The 16,128-nt window shown below is 38.6% G+C and overlaps 1 protein-coding gene across 3 annotated transcripts in view; it reads right to left on the bottom strand.

Moving 5' to 3' along the window:
• Positions 1-5,995: 5,995 nt before the first annotated feature.
• MAML2 (mastermind like transcriptional coactivator 2) overlaps positions 5,996-16,128 on the bottom strand; it is a 367,687-nt gene continuing 357,554 nt past the window's right edge. For all 3 annotated transcript variants that reach the window (XM_015115509.3, XM_015115508.3, XM_015115506.3), the window contains 2 exons: positions 13,883-13,994; positions 5,996-9,372 (listed from right to left, as the gene is read on the bottom strand). In XM_015115509.3, coding sequence (XP_014970995.3) covers positions 8,357-9,372; positions 13,883-13,994 — 1,128 coding nt within the window. In that variant the 3' untranslated portion in view covers positions 5,996-8,356. The remainder of the gene's footprint in view (positions 9,373-13,882; positions 13,995-16,128) is intronic.

The raw sequence follows: 16,128 nt of genomic DNA on the forward strand, positions 1-16,128 counted from the left end.
CACAAACTTTATAGTTTTAGTTCTTAATTTAGATCTATGAACCGTTTTGAGTTAACTTTTGTATGTAGTGTGAGGTAGGGATCCAACTTCATTCTTCTGCATATAGATATCCAGCTGTCTTAGTACTATTTTTGAAAAGACTGTCCTCTCCCCAACCCCATCAACTGTCCTGGTACCTTGTCAAAACTCAAGTGACCATAAATGTGAAAAATAGACATATAGATCCATGGAATAGAATTGAGAGTCTATTCCATGAATCTGTATGTCTATACTTATGCCAGTACCACAGAATCTTTATTTCTGTAGCTTTTTAGTAACTTTTGAAATTCCCATTTTATTTTTAAATCTAGTATTGGGATTTTCAGTGTATTTCATCTACATCCTGCAATAACTAAATCAAAAACTATTTATTCATTTATTTACAGTAGAATGCCATTAGTGGTCATTCCAAATAACTGAGCTTTTTTCATTTCAAACGATCTATTTCAGGTATAAAAAAATTTAAAATAAACAACATAACAACCATGTAGTCTCCATCCACCTAAGAAAATAACGTAACACAATTATAATAAAGCTCTCTGCGTACAATTTCCCAGTCACATTTCTTATAATCCATTCATTCAAAATGATCAACATCTTAAATTTATGTTTATCATTCCCATACATACCTTTATACTCTTACTTAGTGTCATTTCCAACCACCTACTCTACTATATATCCTCTCCTATAGAGGCTATACTTTAAATACTTGACACCCAGCCTCTCTTGAAGATCTGAAAGGCCATAAAACACAGTCAGAGCTGATGAGGTATAGTTATAAGTCTCTAGCTTGGGTGATCTTTTCCAAATGAAAACGTAAAGACTTGCTATAGGCAACATTTTTGCCCTTCATATTGTTTTCCTTTCCATTTTTCTAGCTTGGAACATAGACAGGAGGCTGAGGTAATAATTCTTGTCATCACTGGTGACAAGAATGAGGAAGAAGGCTTTTATGCATACCCATGGCAGAGATGAAAGGTGAAAATAGCCTGAGTACCCAACAGCATTGTTAGACCCTTGTTCCTGGTCAGGATTGCCCACCTAGACCCCTTGTTCCACAAGACAAATACTACCTTCCATCACATTCATGCCATTGATTGTAAGACACATCATTATTCCATATACCACTAAGAAAAGAAAATGCTATTATACAATAGTATAATATTTTCTCTTCACATCAATTGTAAATGATTACCTAATTTTACAAATAAAAAACATGAAAAACATGTGTTCTTAGAGCCAATGAGATATTTTAAAAACCCTTCTCTGTTTAAACCACCATCAGGTGGGGTTTCAAATACCTGCGATGAACAGTTTCCTAATTGATACCATTCTGTAATAAATGGACAAATTTAGATTAAGTTAATGTATTTGAAAACAGAGAAGGAGGAAAATCAGGCTTTGCTGAGAAAGCTGCAGACTTGTTATATCAGACCTGGTCCATGTATTGGCAGATGTATTCCTTTCCCTTTTTCTCTTCTGATCTGTAATGCACTCCTTTAGACTATGTTCCAGCTGAGTTCAGCAAATGAGACAATTTACTGGAGAGTGAAAGAAGATGACTGAGGGTGGGGATTGTATTCCTTCTCCTCCCTCTCTGTCATAAGTGATATTTCCATTAACAGCTGAAACTTCTACCTGGATCTGGCTCCTACCAGACTGGCCAGCCAATGTTGCAGCATCTGCTTAGTGATCCTGGCTCCTTGTCTTTTTGCCCTTTCATCCTAGAAGCTGTAGTGGCTTATTGCTTTTATTCATCTCTGAATGGTTCTCACCATTTTGTATGTGGCATCTCTGCTGTCCATCACCTGTGTAACCAATTCCTTGCATTAAAATCTCCCTGACACATCAAGTATTTGAATTGGTTTTTGTTTCTCTAATTAGAAATCAGTTGAGACTTTTTAAAGAATGTTGAATTCTCAATCCTAAGCTAAAGTTGTTGTATACTAAGTCAGAGAGATAGGAATGGTAGCAGGAGATATGACTGGGACCCAAGAGAATTCTGATTCTCTGAGCCCCTCCCTAGCACCTAATATACTCTCTGAAGAAAGAGACAATTATTCTCAATATAAAATGCAACTGGCATGCATCCTGATGACAGAAGAAAGTTTTTATGTCTCTTCTCCCCCAAACTGTTGATTTGAAAGCTCAAGGGCAAAATAATTTTTACTCTTAAGATATTATCTGTACATTTTAGTTTCTCTTCCAAGTAGAACTTATCATTATCATTATCCTGTTCTCTTTCCACACTGAATGTTTATTGTATACACTGGAGGTGAATAAACATCTTTTGGGCTTAGGTTGCTGGTCCATCTTTACTTGCAAAAGAGTTTACCTCAACTAGGTGTGCTGGTCTAGGAGGTGAATGCAGTAAACAGATGAGATTTAGATTGTCTCTCCATAGGAAGCAGGTGAGTGTATTTGGATTATTAGTGAGATTTTGTAATTTAAGATATGGGGAATACGGTGTGTATGAAAATAGGACAGCCAGAAAAAGGTAGTAAACGTTTGTGAGGTTTTTTTTTAACATCTATTTCTTATATTTATTAATTTTTTCCCTGACAATAACAACCTGATTTTTCTTTGAGATTACCCCTTTCTCACCCTCAGCCCATTCAATTTGTGTGGTATTAACACTACTTCTGCCTATAGGGATAGGCATTTGATTTAGACCAGGCCAATCAGAACACTGTACCTCCTTGGCCAAAATGTTCAGGGATGGCCACACACCCTAATTAAAGCCTGTGAGACACACAGTTAGGTCTTTGAAAGGAAAACATTCACTCTGTTTATGCTGAACATGGACTTATGAGGATGTTAAATCTGGAACTTGTCAATCACTTTGCCAATATAAGAGAAGGGCATGCCCAAGGATGGAGACAAGACACAGGGAAACAAAAGTGAGAGACATAAAAGAACCAATTCTTGATGACATTGTTGAGCTGCTGTATACAGCCATGCCTAAACCCAGTGTCTCCCAGAAGTTTTAGTTATGTTAAGCAGTACATTCTTTTTTCTAAGCCTATTGGAGACACGCTTTCTTTCCATCCTTTCTCGTATCCTTCTATCCTCTTTTTACTGAAAGAACCCCAAAAGAAGTTTCTATATATGTATGCCATATTTTATATGTTATTGTCTCTTTTCCCCCTTCCTCCTTCCCTTTTGCTGAAAGAATCCTAAGTATTATAGAAAGCATTTGTATATTCTTGCACATCCTAGAGCTGAAGATGACTTAAATTTGATAAAAGGGAACTTAAGATGCTATTTATGTAAACAAACAGAAGCCTCTGTATTGATATTATTGCAAGCAGATCAGCATTGTGGTTTTAAAAACCTAAGCAACAGCGTTTTGATTTTAAAAATCTAAGGTCAATATGTTTTCTTAATCCTCATGGTACAAGGTTTTAGTTATTTTATTGCTGCCAATGAAGCTGATCCTAGGACACTCCTGGTACTTTGTCTATGATATTTGGCTCTGTGTCCCCACCCAAATCTCATCTCAAATAGTAATCTCCACGTGTTAAGAGGGACCTGGTGGGAGGTGACTGGATCACGGGGGTGGTTCCCCCATGCTGTTCTTGTGATAGTGAGGGAGTTCACATGAGATCTGATGGTTTTAAAATGGCAGTTTCCACTGTGCACTTTCTCTCCTCCCGTCATGTAAGACATATCTGCTTCTCCATTTGCCTTCCACCATGATTGAGAGTTTCCTGAGGCCACCACAGCCATACAGAACTGTGAGTTAATTCAGTCTCTTTTCTTTATAAATTACCCAGTCTCAGGTAGTATCTTTATAGCAGCATGAGAACAGGTATTTAGGAAGGATATTAGAAGCTGTTACACTGTCATTTACAGATCACAAAAGTTCATTAATATATACCCAAGGGAGTATATTACTCAAAGTATTGGTTTTCTCCTAAAATAAAATTTCTTTATTTTAGAAAGGATGCTAGTGAGTCTTTTTTGGCTAATTTTCTACTTAGTTTTGGAAGAAAATCTAACGCAGGGTTTTAGAGTTGAAAGGGAATATAGCATTATTTCAGCCCCAAACCCTCTTTTTTTGGGTGTGAAAACAGTCACAGAAATGTCAAAGAGAAATTGTGGACAAAATGATTAACAATTTGAACAGCCTTTGGCAACTGAAGGGTGGGAAGGAGCTGAGTTGTTCTCTCTTTTGTACTTACTTTTCCACTCTCAGGTCTACTTCCATGGCTACACAACGTGCTTCATAGATAATTTTGTAATTACACATTTTTCTCTTAATCTGTATGTATATTATTCATTTTTTTAAAATGTGGATTTTGTTTATTTCCTATGTGACCTTCCAGGCTCATTGGAACGGGGACTATATAAAAATGTCAATTTCAGGCCGGGCCTAGTGGCTCACGCCTGTAATCCCAGCACTTTGGGAGGCTGAGGCGGGCAGATCACGAGGTCAGGAGATCAATTCCATCCTGGCTAACACAGTGAAACCCCGTCTCTACTAAAAATACAAAAAATTAGCTGGGCATGGTGGCAGGTGCCTGTAGTCCCAGCTACTCGGGAGGCTGAGGCAGGAGAATGGCATGAAACCGGGAGGTGGAGCTTGCAGTGAGCAGAGATCGCACCACTGCACTCCAGCCTGGGCGACAGAGCGAGACTCCGTCTCAAAAAAAAAAAAAATTCAATTTCATTATTGGTTTATTAACAATGCTAATAAAAAAGATAATGTCACATACTTTTTTAGTAGAGGGGAAAGGGACAACGAGAGCTTAACAACATATTTAGACAGCAGTGCAGGAGAATTTGGAATGGTTCTTCTTGCCTCCTCTAAAGGCCCATCTTACTCTCAACCTCGACTCTCAAGAAGGACTGTGTAAATATGTCCATTCGGGCTGTATTTACCTAGCCTGTGTTCACTAGCCTGGTCTGACCAAACGCCACACAGCAGGCCAGGCAAATTTCCACAGTGCCTGAGAATTAGTCTGTATTTCCCCAGTATTTAGTAGATGCCATGCATATAGAATGTTAATACAAACTTTTTAAGTGAACTAAAGAACACTGAGGCAAGTCAACATTTCACTCCTTTAGAAGCTTCCTAGAGACTAAACTTGCCTTTAAGTACCCATTATTATGAATGGTTTTCAGAACTTTGCATAATGAAGCAACAATATTGTTGGTGACTGAAAGTATGATTTCATTAACTACCTCTGAATTTTTTTTTTTTTTTTTTTTTTTTTTGAGACGGAGTCTCACTGTGTTGCCAGGCTGGAGTGCAGTGGCGCAATCTGGGCTCACTGCAACCTCTGCCTCCGGAGTTCAAGTGATTCTCCTGCCTCAGCCTCCTGAGGAGCTGGGACTGCAGGTGCCTACCAACACACCCGGCTAATTTTTTGTATTTTTAGTAGAGATGAGGTTTCACCATGTTGGCCAGGATGGTCTCCATCTCTTGACCTCGTTATTCACCTGCCTCGGCCTCCCAAAATGCTAGGATTACAGGCATGAGCCACCACGCCCGGCCTACTTCTGAATTTTTTAAAACAGTTTTTTACACATGAAATTATACACAATACAACATACTTGTTTTACAAGTTGAAATCTTTACCGTTATGGTACGGTTACAGTAATGCAGGTAGTATTAGTACGTTCACTTAGAGCAGAGTTATCTATCTTCATAGGGCTTAACACAAAGCCAAGACCGAGTTACTTGCTTAAACTGCTTTCTAGTCTTTGACTTAGAACAAAAAAGAAAAATTACTTCTACCTCCTCTCTATGTCAGGATGATAAACAATGCCAACAATTAAGTGGTCTGGTATTTCTATAAATGGCAGACTGTATTCCAATAGCTCTTAAGTTGTAAATCTTAAGGTTTTAGCTAAATATGTCTATCAAATTGTTGTTATCTCTGCTTTCAGGAACATTATGTCATCTTTGGTAATAGGCTGCTAACAAACAGAAACTACAGATTATACCATGTTTTCCCAAAGAATCCTGTATTTTAATGAATAGCTGAATAAATAGACATTAATTATGAAATTCACATTAAGATAGAAGAAAATCCAAACATTCTGATTGCTTTATCTCTTAAATTTGATAACTACTACAAAACATACTATTTATGTTAGGGTAAAAATAAGCCGACTCACAGGAGTGTAACTGGGAAGTGCTGGCAGATATATACAGTAACATGGAGGAGCCATACAATAAAAGCATTTATATGTACATCTTTTTTTTTCTTTTTGTATGGAGAAATGCTGTCTTATAAAATGGGAAAACACACAGTAGACTACATGCAACAAGGACCAATACAATGTGCACAGCAGAAGAATCAAATAAGACACAAGAACTATGGGTTTAAAAAAGAATTTGGGAGCAGGACAAAAAACAAGGATTGAAACCTGGAATGCTTTCTTATTGAGGTTTCAGAATATAAATTTGTCTAACAAGCCTCTTGATAGTTTTCAAAAGTTCCCACTCAACCACCTATGGTTTAAGTGTAGAGCTAAAAATAAACCATCATATTATACAAAACTTTGTATATTAGCATACAAAAGGTAGCAATTTACTTTTTGTATAAAATATAACCTTTTGATAGTATATTTATTTCACATATGTATAAATATAACCCAAAGAATATGTTTTAAGTATTTCTACCAAAATATTCTTTACAAAAGTTTACAAAACAAGTAATTTATTTACATTTACAGCCTAGCACAGGAAAGATTCTGGGCCAGTGATGTTGGTATTGTAAAGAAGGAGAGTGCTTCTAGACATTTTAAAGACTGGGAGAGAGCTTTGCAGAATTTTCAAAGTGTGTTCTTTTTCTTTGAACAGATATTGAAGACTTGGTTATTAAATAACTTCAGCTAAATTACATTTGATATTTGAATATGTGAGCGTATAACTGAAAGGGCTGAAGATAACCTTTGCTCCTCTGTAATTAGGAAAATGATAGTGATATTTTACATTCATTCCAAATCAGCACACATCTTCCCCATTTTACAGCTGATCTGTATGTGGGCACTGAGGTTAAATGACTCAACAAAAACTCTTTGATATAGTGCTCAGCCCTGAGGGACAAAACCTGGATATGAAGAGTCCAACTAGCATGTGGCAATGATTCATCACATCAGGGACAGAAGAACGAACAGAACGCTCCTAACAGACCACATTCCATTTTGCTGTTCACCCAAATCCAAATAATATGTCCAATGAAGGACAAATTGTTTTCCCTCTTGATTATGTTTTCTTTCAAATTCCGTGAAATAAATTTGCACACACTGGTACTTGCCTCCCCTGGTTCTTATCTCCAACCAAAACATGATACTTTCTAATCTCGGTTTTAGTCTCCAAACTTCCTTTTCTTGTAAGCCAGCCTCAGTCATCAAAATGAGTAGGAAGGATGAGGCTCAATTTTACTTAGCTTGGGAACAAACCAGCAGGCATCAATCATAATAAGAAACATCCCAGGTTATTTGTAGCCAAATAAATCTCATTTATAGCAATGTCCAGTGTTTTTTTTTTTTTTTTTAAAAAGTTAAATCCAGTGCAGAGAGGTGTGCACCAATATTTCAGTATGATTAGGACAAGCCTTTGTTATATCTAAAATTTCATTTGGAATGGATTCAGATGTTGGTTGTGGAAGCCAAAATCAAATCGCACAGCTCTATATTCTTGTTTAATCACGAAACACAGCATCTCACTGAAGTAGAGGATTGTGGGAAAATTGTAAAAGTGAGGAGTGAATCTGGGGAAGAAATTCCGTAATCCACTGGATGTTTTCTAGGTTCTCTGACTTTTTCTTAATTAGCACACTGTTTGGTTACTCCAAACAAACCTATAATATTTCAATCTATCCTGCAAGCTTCAGGAAAATTAAATGAAAAGACACAATGGAAAGATTAAACCATACCTATCTATTAGAGCAAATTAAGGAGTTTGTTGCTTGGAACTAGTACCTCCTCATCACATGGGGTTTAAATAAACTACAAGTTCTATTACCTCTTTTTTTTTCCAGGGAAAAAGGAAGTTGGTTGGGAAGGCTATTTTACACAATTAATTACACATTGACACCACAGTTCTGTTTGGATAAATTGGATACTGTGTCCTGGAGTTTAGACAGGGAAAAGTGATCCCAATGTTTTACTTTCGGGTGTAAGATTTAAAACAAGAATTTGGACCAAAATGTTCATCACTGCAGTTACTTTCTGCTTTCCATTTTTAAGCATGTCATCTTCATGTAGTCTACCTGAACATCAACAGTTCAGCCTCTACAGAGTTTCTGTAAAATACTGCCTTTTAGTGCTTGGAGTTTGGAAATTGTTTCCCCTTTCTTCTTCAGGAATTGTTCCCCAAGATTTCATCAAGATTGATGTCTTTCATCCAGTCATCATTACCAGGTTCTGTCTTCAATAAAGAATCAATGAAATCAGCATCACTGTTTAGGGCAGGGCCAATGTTATCAGTTTGTTGGCTGAGGAAGTCAAAAGCTAAGTCACTGCTGTGGTCAGTTCCTTGAAAAGCCCTGGAACTTTGGTTGGGTGAAGGAAAATTGCTGGGCGTCAAGGATGGCGGCTGGTTGATGCCCGTCCTCAATTGATTCAACCCTGTTCCTGACTGATTCAAATTAGGCAAAATCTGTGTGCTTAGCTGATTGGGTCTGAGATTCAGACCCCTGAGGGGACCCATGGTTTGTCCATTTAGTGTTTGGCTCATTTGGTTCATGGGTCTCATTTGCACTGCTGGTGTTAACTGGTTAGGAGGAGCCACTGCCCTCTGGGAAAATTGCTGGCTACCTACTGCCTGTTGCAATGGCTGATTTGGGGTATAGGCTGCAGGTGTCCCTGTGGGGAAGCGGACTCCTGCAGATGTCAGGGCTTCTTGCTGTTTGGTTGTTGCTTCTTGAGAGGCCCAGTTTGGTGCACTTGTGTTGGATGTGATCATTACATTTGATGTTCTCTGTGGTGGCATGCTTGCCATACTATGGGTTAAATTTGGTCTCAGTTGTTGTGAATTGCCAACAGATCCAGCTCCGAAAGTGGCTACATTGTTATTATTACCTGGCCCTAAGGTAGGTGGCCGTGGCATCATAGGGTTGTTTTGATTTGCTATCAATTGCTTTGGGTTTCTCTGTTGGGTCAGTTGATTCATTCCTGAAGTGACACTGTATGTGCTAGGTTGATTACAAGGCAGATTTCCATACATCCCTATGTTCTGAACTGCTGTAGATAATGATGGCATTCTTGTCCCATGAGAAGTAGACAGGAGGCTGGAATTGGAAGTTAAAATGGTGTGTGTTGAAACTGGGTTTGCCAAAGCCTGGTTAGAGTTTAAGCTTATTGTGGATGAGCCACCTGAGAAAAAGAAGAGAATTTTATTAGTTCGTAACAGTATGTTATCTCCTCTGTAATTGCACTTTTCAATAACTCATTAATATGAAACTGCTTTCAGGTGTAAGACAATTTAGGCGAAATAATCATCAAATAAATTATATAAAAGGAACAAGACAGCTTTTGGGAGGAAGGAGCACCCGAGGTCACTCTTTGGTTCACAAGTTTACACATTACAAAAAGAAGACTAAAATAGAATAGTTCTATTTGGTAGGTTTTATTTTATTCCTCTTCTGAAGTCACTGAAGGGAGGTAACGGTCAATCTTCCATTTTGAATTAGCTTTACCATGTTCCAAGTCCAGAGACTATAGTCTTGATTAGTCAGCTCTCATGAAATCCATGTTACTGTTTACCCCAGGTCCAAATGAGAAAGTATGGATGAATGCTACACACGGCTCCTAGATCAATATTCCCAAACTATGGCCCTGAAAATCACGTCCCATTCTTTGAATCATCCCCATTCAAGAAGCTGCCCCAGTGGCTTCCCAGTGTTCAAAGGCTAAATCTCCATCTCTTTTTTTTTTTTTTTTTTTTTTTTGAGACGGAGTCTCACTGTTGTCCAGGCTGGAGTGCAGTGGCACGATCTCGGTTCACTGCAAGCTCCGACTCCCAGGCTCACGCCATTCTCCTGCCTCAGCCTCCCGAGTAGCTGGGACTATAGGCGCCCGCCACCACGCCCGGCTAATTTTTTTGCATTTTTAGTAGAGACGGGGTTTCACCATGTTAGCCAGGATGGTCTCGATCTCCTGACCTCGTGATTCGCCCACCTCGGCCTCCCAAAGTGCTGGGATTACAGGCGTGAGCCACTGGGCCTGGCCCAAATGTCTCTCTCTTTAAACATCTGGAATTCAATGTTCCAGAAATTATCTCCATAAAGAAAGTCTTCAGTTCCAAGAAGTGTAGTTACTATTGAATTGTTACTCAATGCACTGTGAGCCACCTTTGCTTATGGCATTTCCCTTCCTCACTGAGCTCTACCTTTTCCTCAAGGCTCAGGCTAAGGCCGAAGCTCTCTATTAAGCTTTCTTTTATCTTCCAGTCTCCTCTCTCCAGCAGTATTTGCCCTCTGAATCTTTCATTTAGCACTTAGTATTGGGCAATCTGTGGAGCCTCAAAGTGCCTGCCAGTTAAATTGATGCCTGTCAATAACTGATAGGATACTGACAGAGACCCAGGAGGCAGACAAGGGTCTCCCCCATGCCTTCAAACCTAACACAGCCTGAAGGCTGAAAAACTGGACTGCTGCTCCCGGATGAAGTCTGTTTCCGACTGACTCTCTGAATAATGCCCACCTGTGCACTGGGAGGACAGGGTGGAGCCTCGGGAAGTTCACGCCATTTGCAGCAGGGAGGAGCCTGGCCTCTCCTCTTCCTGTGTGGTGACCTGGGGTTCAATCTGTGAGGTGGGAAACCTGCTAGCAGGACTCTCTCTCACTTTACTGAGAGTTATTTTTCCTTTTTGCTCAATACATTCCATTTTTCCTCATCCTTCTATGTGTCCACGAGCCGAATCTTTCCTGGCCGTGTGATGAGAGCCTGGTTTTAGCTGAACTAAGGAGAAAGTTCTGCAACAATATGGAACAAGTGCTTAAGCCACAGGCTGTGTAATAAGAGGCTCCACACAACAGATAGTGACTAATCGACATACTGAAATCTCCTTAACTTCTGGAGGGTGAAGTCATCATGAGGAAACATTTTTGGAGGCAAAGATTATCAGAGAGGCCCAAAGAGTCAGAGATTCTGAGAAATACAGAACTTAACACACAAAAGAATATCACAGTATCAGTGGATGGGTAGAGCATGTCTGCAGTTGTAAACGTGGGCTATCCCCTGCTGCTTAAGGATACCTAGGTGGTATACATCCTGAAAGACTGAGGGCCAAATGAACACATTAGCCTTGCTATTATTTACAAATATGCCCCCAACTAGACTACATACCCTTTGAAGGCAAAGGCACTCTCTTGTATCTCCTTGTATCTGTGTAGCGCATTGTGTAGTGGGCCATGTTTGATGAAGAGAGATAACAGCCAGGTAGGAGACACTTGAACAGTAAGGGAGATGACATACAATGCCAATAAGATTAAGCAATATCATCTTTGTGGGTGAAGATGTGCAGGTGGATGACAGTGATATTGATGATCCTGACCCTGTGCAGGCCTAGGCTAATGTGTGTATGTTTGTGTTTGTGTCTTAGTTTAAAAAGTAAAAACAAAAACATAAAACTTAAAAAAAATTTTAAGTAAAACAAGCCAGGCACAGAACCATATGCTCTCATTCATATGTGTAAGCTAAATAAGTTGCTCTCACAGAAGTAGAGAGTAGAATTGTGGTTTCTAGAGGTGTGGAAGATGTGGGGAGAAAAAGCAGAGAGAAGATGGTTAATGGATACAAAATTACAGCTAAATAGGAGGAATAAGTCCTGGTGTTCGATAGCACTCTAGGATGACTATAGTTAAGGATAATTTATACTATGTTTTCAAATACTGAGAAGAGGATTTTGAATGTTCCCAACACAAAGAAATGATAAATGTTTGATGTGATGGTTATGGTAACTACCCTGATCTGATCGTTATACACTGTTTACATACATAAAAATATCCTTCTGTACCCCATACATATGAACAATTATATGTCAATTAAAAATAATTTAAAAAATTGTAAGAAAATAGAAAAAAGCTTCTAGAATAAGGATATGGAGAAAAGAATAATTTTGTACAGCTGTACAATGTGATTGTGTTTTAAGCTGTGTCATCACAAAAGTCAAAAGTTTAAACAACTTAAAAGTTGTAAAGCAAAGCAAAAAAATTAATGTAAAAGTTAATTTATTATTAAAGAAAGAAATTTTAAAAAATAAGTTTAGTGAAGTCTAAGTGTACAGTGTTTATAAGGTCCACAGTAGTGTACAGTGATATCCTAGGCCTTTGTATTCACGTGCCACTTGCTCACTGACACCCAGTGCAACTTCCAGTCTTGCAAGCTCCATTCGTGCTAAGGGCCCTATACAAATGTACCATTTTGTATCTTTTAAATTATATTGTACTGTACCTTTTCTATGTTTAGATACACACACACTTACCATTGTGTTATAACTGCCTACAGTAGTCATCACAGTAACATGCTGTATAGGTTTGTAGACTGGGAGCAATCAGCTATATCATATAGCCTAGGTGTGTAGTGGGCTAGACTATCTAGGTCTGTATAAGTACACACTATGATGTTTGCACAACAAAATTACCTAACAATGCAATTCTCAGAACATACCCCCATCATTAAGCAACACATGACTGGAAACCACATCTTATCTTTCAGCCTCCTTGAGGAAAATCAACTAGAGAATCCCGTTTTTGTCCTGAGGCAAAGTAATCTTACAGAGTGGAAAACATACATCCCGTTCCTAATGTTATTTGCTGTTTTTAGAGACAGTGTCTCAATATGTTGCCCAGGCTGCCCTTGAACTTTTGGGCTCAAGCAATCCTCCCACCTCAGCCTCCAGAATAGCTGGGACTACAGGCATGTGCTACTGAGCCCAGCCCCATTCTCAGCTTCAGTTGAAAGAGGCAACCTGTTGTATCTGAGGGGGTTTAAATAAGTCAGGACAACATATTTAAAAGTACACTTAACAGTACCAGGAAATATTAATAAAATAGAGGTGTTCACAGCCTTTCTTTCTTTAGGGAATCTTCTCTGTGGCTTCCTGGACAGATGAAGGTAACAGGTAAGGCAGAGAGAACTTAGGAAACCCAAGAGTATAAGCTTAACTTACATTAGAAAGTGCAGAGAGTTTTAGACAGTTTGGGGCAGAAGTGTATTGAATAGACACTAAATAGGAGAAGGCAGAGCAATATAGGCTGGGTTTGGGAAAGGTTTTTTGGAGTTTAATGAGTGGGAAGAGAGAGAATTTAGGGGACTTTTGTACTTACCATTTATTTTATACTGAGAGAGCTATTAAGAAGATTTGCTTTGTGATTTAAATAGAGTTCACCTTTGGTGTTTTTGAGAGACTCTGTGAAAACTTAATTTGCTTTTCAAGTATTCCTTGGTGGCGGGACCTTTGTCTTTGAAGGAGAAACCTTGGAGATGGGCTCAATGGTGGATACAAAAAGACTAGGATTTGTGAAAGTTACACATGTGCCTGACTAAGAGGGAGAAATGTCTGCTTACCTTCCACTACCTGGGTTAAGGTATATCTTTGGGAGGAGAGTGATTCAACCTAACAGAAAAATATTTAGCTCTTTTGAGTTCTTGGAGGTAGTCCAGAGAGTGGTAAAATATGTGAGTACAGGGCAAGACTGATGAAAAAAAAAACTGATGAAAGGACTAAAAAATATTTGTGTAGTCTTGGTATGAAAGCCAAATGGGAGTTAGAAATTCTAAGAAAGATATTACAATCATATGTGAGTTACAGGGATAATTGAAAAATGAATTTTTTTTCCTTTCACAGCTATAACTTTTATGAATTTTTAAGGACACTTACCAGAATACTGAGCAGTTGGTTGCATATTGCCCACATTTCTTCTTTGGTCTTTATAATCTGGAGGTGGCCTTGACAAATGTCGGTTTATCTGATCTTGTGGAGCAATTTTCTCCTTGAGAAAAGATATGAAAACATGTTACATTGCATCATTCCCTTTTCACTTGTGAAAATGCATGCAAAATTTTGTAAAATTTCAGAAAAGTAGTATAAGAACAATTTTGCAATCATGGGTTACAAATCATGACCTTAGTTTGTAGTCTTAATTCAGAGACAAATCTTTTCAATTTCAATAAACTTCCTGTATGGAAGTATAATTTCTACTTCTCCATGACACTCAACATGTGTTTTGGTTCTAGTAACGTCTTATTTTCTTTATTTTTCAATTCAATGTCAATGAGAACTAAATTTCTGTGATTTTTCAAGATGCTAATTTCTAATTTTATGTGGTAGCACACCTGATATGCTTTGGTAGGTACCTAGATACAATTCTGGTCCCACAGAGTGGGGAAAGCACAGGAGGTAGGGTTTTCAGATAAAATACAGAACACCTGGGCATTCTGTATTCTTATTTGCTTTGTTTGTTTGTTTGAGATGGAGTCTTGCTCTGTCGCCCAGACTGGAGTGCAGTGGCACGATCTCGGATCACTGCAAACTCTGCCTCCCAGGTTCAAGCGATTTTCCTCCCCCCCACCGAGCCCTCAGGATTACAGGTGCCCACCACCAGGCCCAGCTAATTTTTATATATTTTTTAGTAGAGATGGGGTTTTACCATGTTGGCCAGACTGGTCTCGAACTCCTGACCTCGTGATCCACCCACGTCAGCCTCCCAAAGGGCTGGGATTACAGGCATGAGCCATCGTGCCCAGCCCTGTATTCTTATTTGTTAAATCTGATAACTCTAGGTAGGAGGAGATGTCAGGAGACACCAACAGGTACCGATATAGGCACTATATGAATTTTATCTCTTTTTTACCTCCTTATAAACAATTCTTAAAAGTAGGCATGATTATTTCCACCTAAGAAATAAGGCAATGGAAGCCTTGTTAGGCTAAGTAACTTGCTCGAGATCACACAGTGGTAGAACCAAGACCAAATCCTGAGTCCCAAACTCAGGCTCTTTCCTAACACACAATACCAGGCCCCTTGCTGCTCTGTTTCTCAGCTCCCCATTCTGAAAGCACAGGTTTGCCGCCCTCCCTTCATTTCTTCCATTTGGAATCAGCCTTTTGATTTTTAGAACAGGTGAGTTTGGAAGCTAAGAAAAAAAATAGAGACATTCTTTTAATATGTCAATATCCTCAGTCAAAGACCACTAGGAACACAGCTGTTGGCTTTATTACTTGTTGCAGCAAGGGAGAACACACATCATGAGGGGTCACAGGGTATCTCAGTAGGAGAATGTTAGAGAGAATCTGTCCTGAGATTTGGACTTTGAGTGATTTCGGGAGGGTCTAAGGAAATGGTGCTTTGTTCTAGATTGGAAGCTGTCACAAAGTAAAGTCAATTCTAATTAAATAAAGAAGTAGCTATCACTCATTTAACAAGAGAGGGGGGTGTTTGGTGTTTTGGAGGTTGCATAGTGACCTTGTTTGTGTCTGTTTTTAGACAAAATTATGAAGTGTTATTTTGTCTCATTTTACCATGGTCTCAGAGTAACCTTGTCTGAGGTTGACATTCTGTAGGATTGTTTATACCCAACAGAGAACAAAATGGCTTGACTGTGAGTATCATATCAGCTTTGGGAATTAAGGGCTGCTTTTTATCTTGTTTGGTATGGATCAGGGAGTTTTTAGAATGACTTCACTGCCATTTTGTATGCATCCCAAAGCAATCTCAATTTTCAAGATAAAAATAATCAGCATAGGTAGAGGGAGAACACTATAATTATAGAAAAGTCAACAAATAGAAAAGAAAACTTTGCAATAGATACATGGGTAAATTAGCTGGAAGACAAATGTGCACTGCCTAACTTAGAACTGACTTAAACCATGTGTTTCTCAGTTTCCCATCAAATTCCAAACCTTCTTAGTAGAATAAGTCTACTATAAAGGAGGGGAAAAAGCCTTAAAACAACAACAAACCAAATTTAAATTCTTGTTGCTAAGAAAAAAGCTTGAAAGACACAGTTTTTTGCACATAAGTAATTCATATAAAACACAATTTTGATGAGCTAAGTGTAAATGAATCAGAAACATATGGATTACATTTCTTTTAAACATGGGTTTACAAATTAAGGGAAAAAGTGG

Source organism: Macaca mulatta, chromosome 14 (genome assembly GCF_049350105.2).
Source record: "Macaca mulatta isolate MMU2019108-1 chromosome 14, T2T-MMU8v2.0, whole genome shotgun sequence".
In the NCBI taxonomy this organism is placed as follows: Eukaryota; Metazoa; Chordata; class Mammalia; order Primates; family Cercopithecidae; genus Macaca; species Macaca mulatta.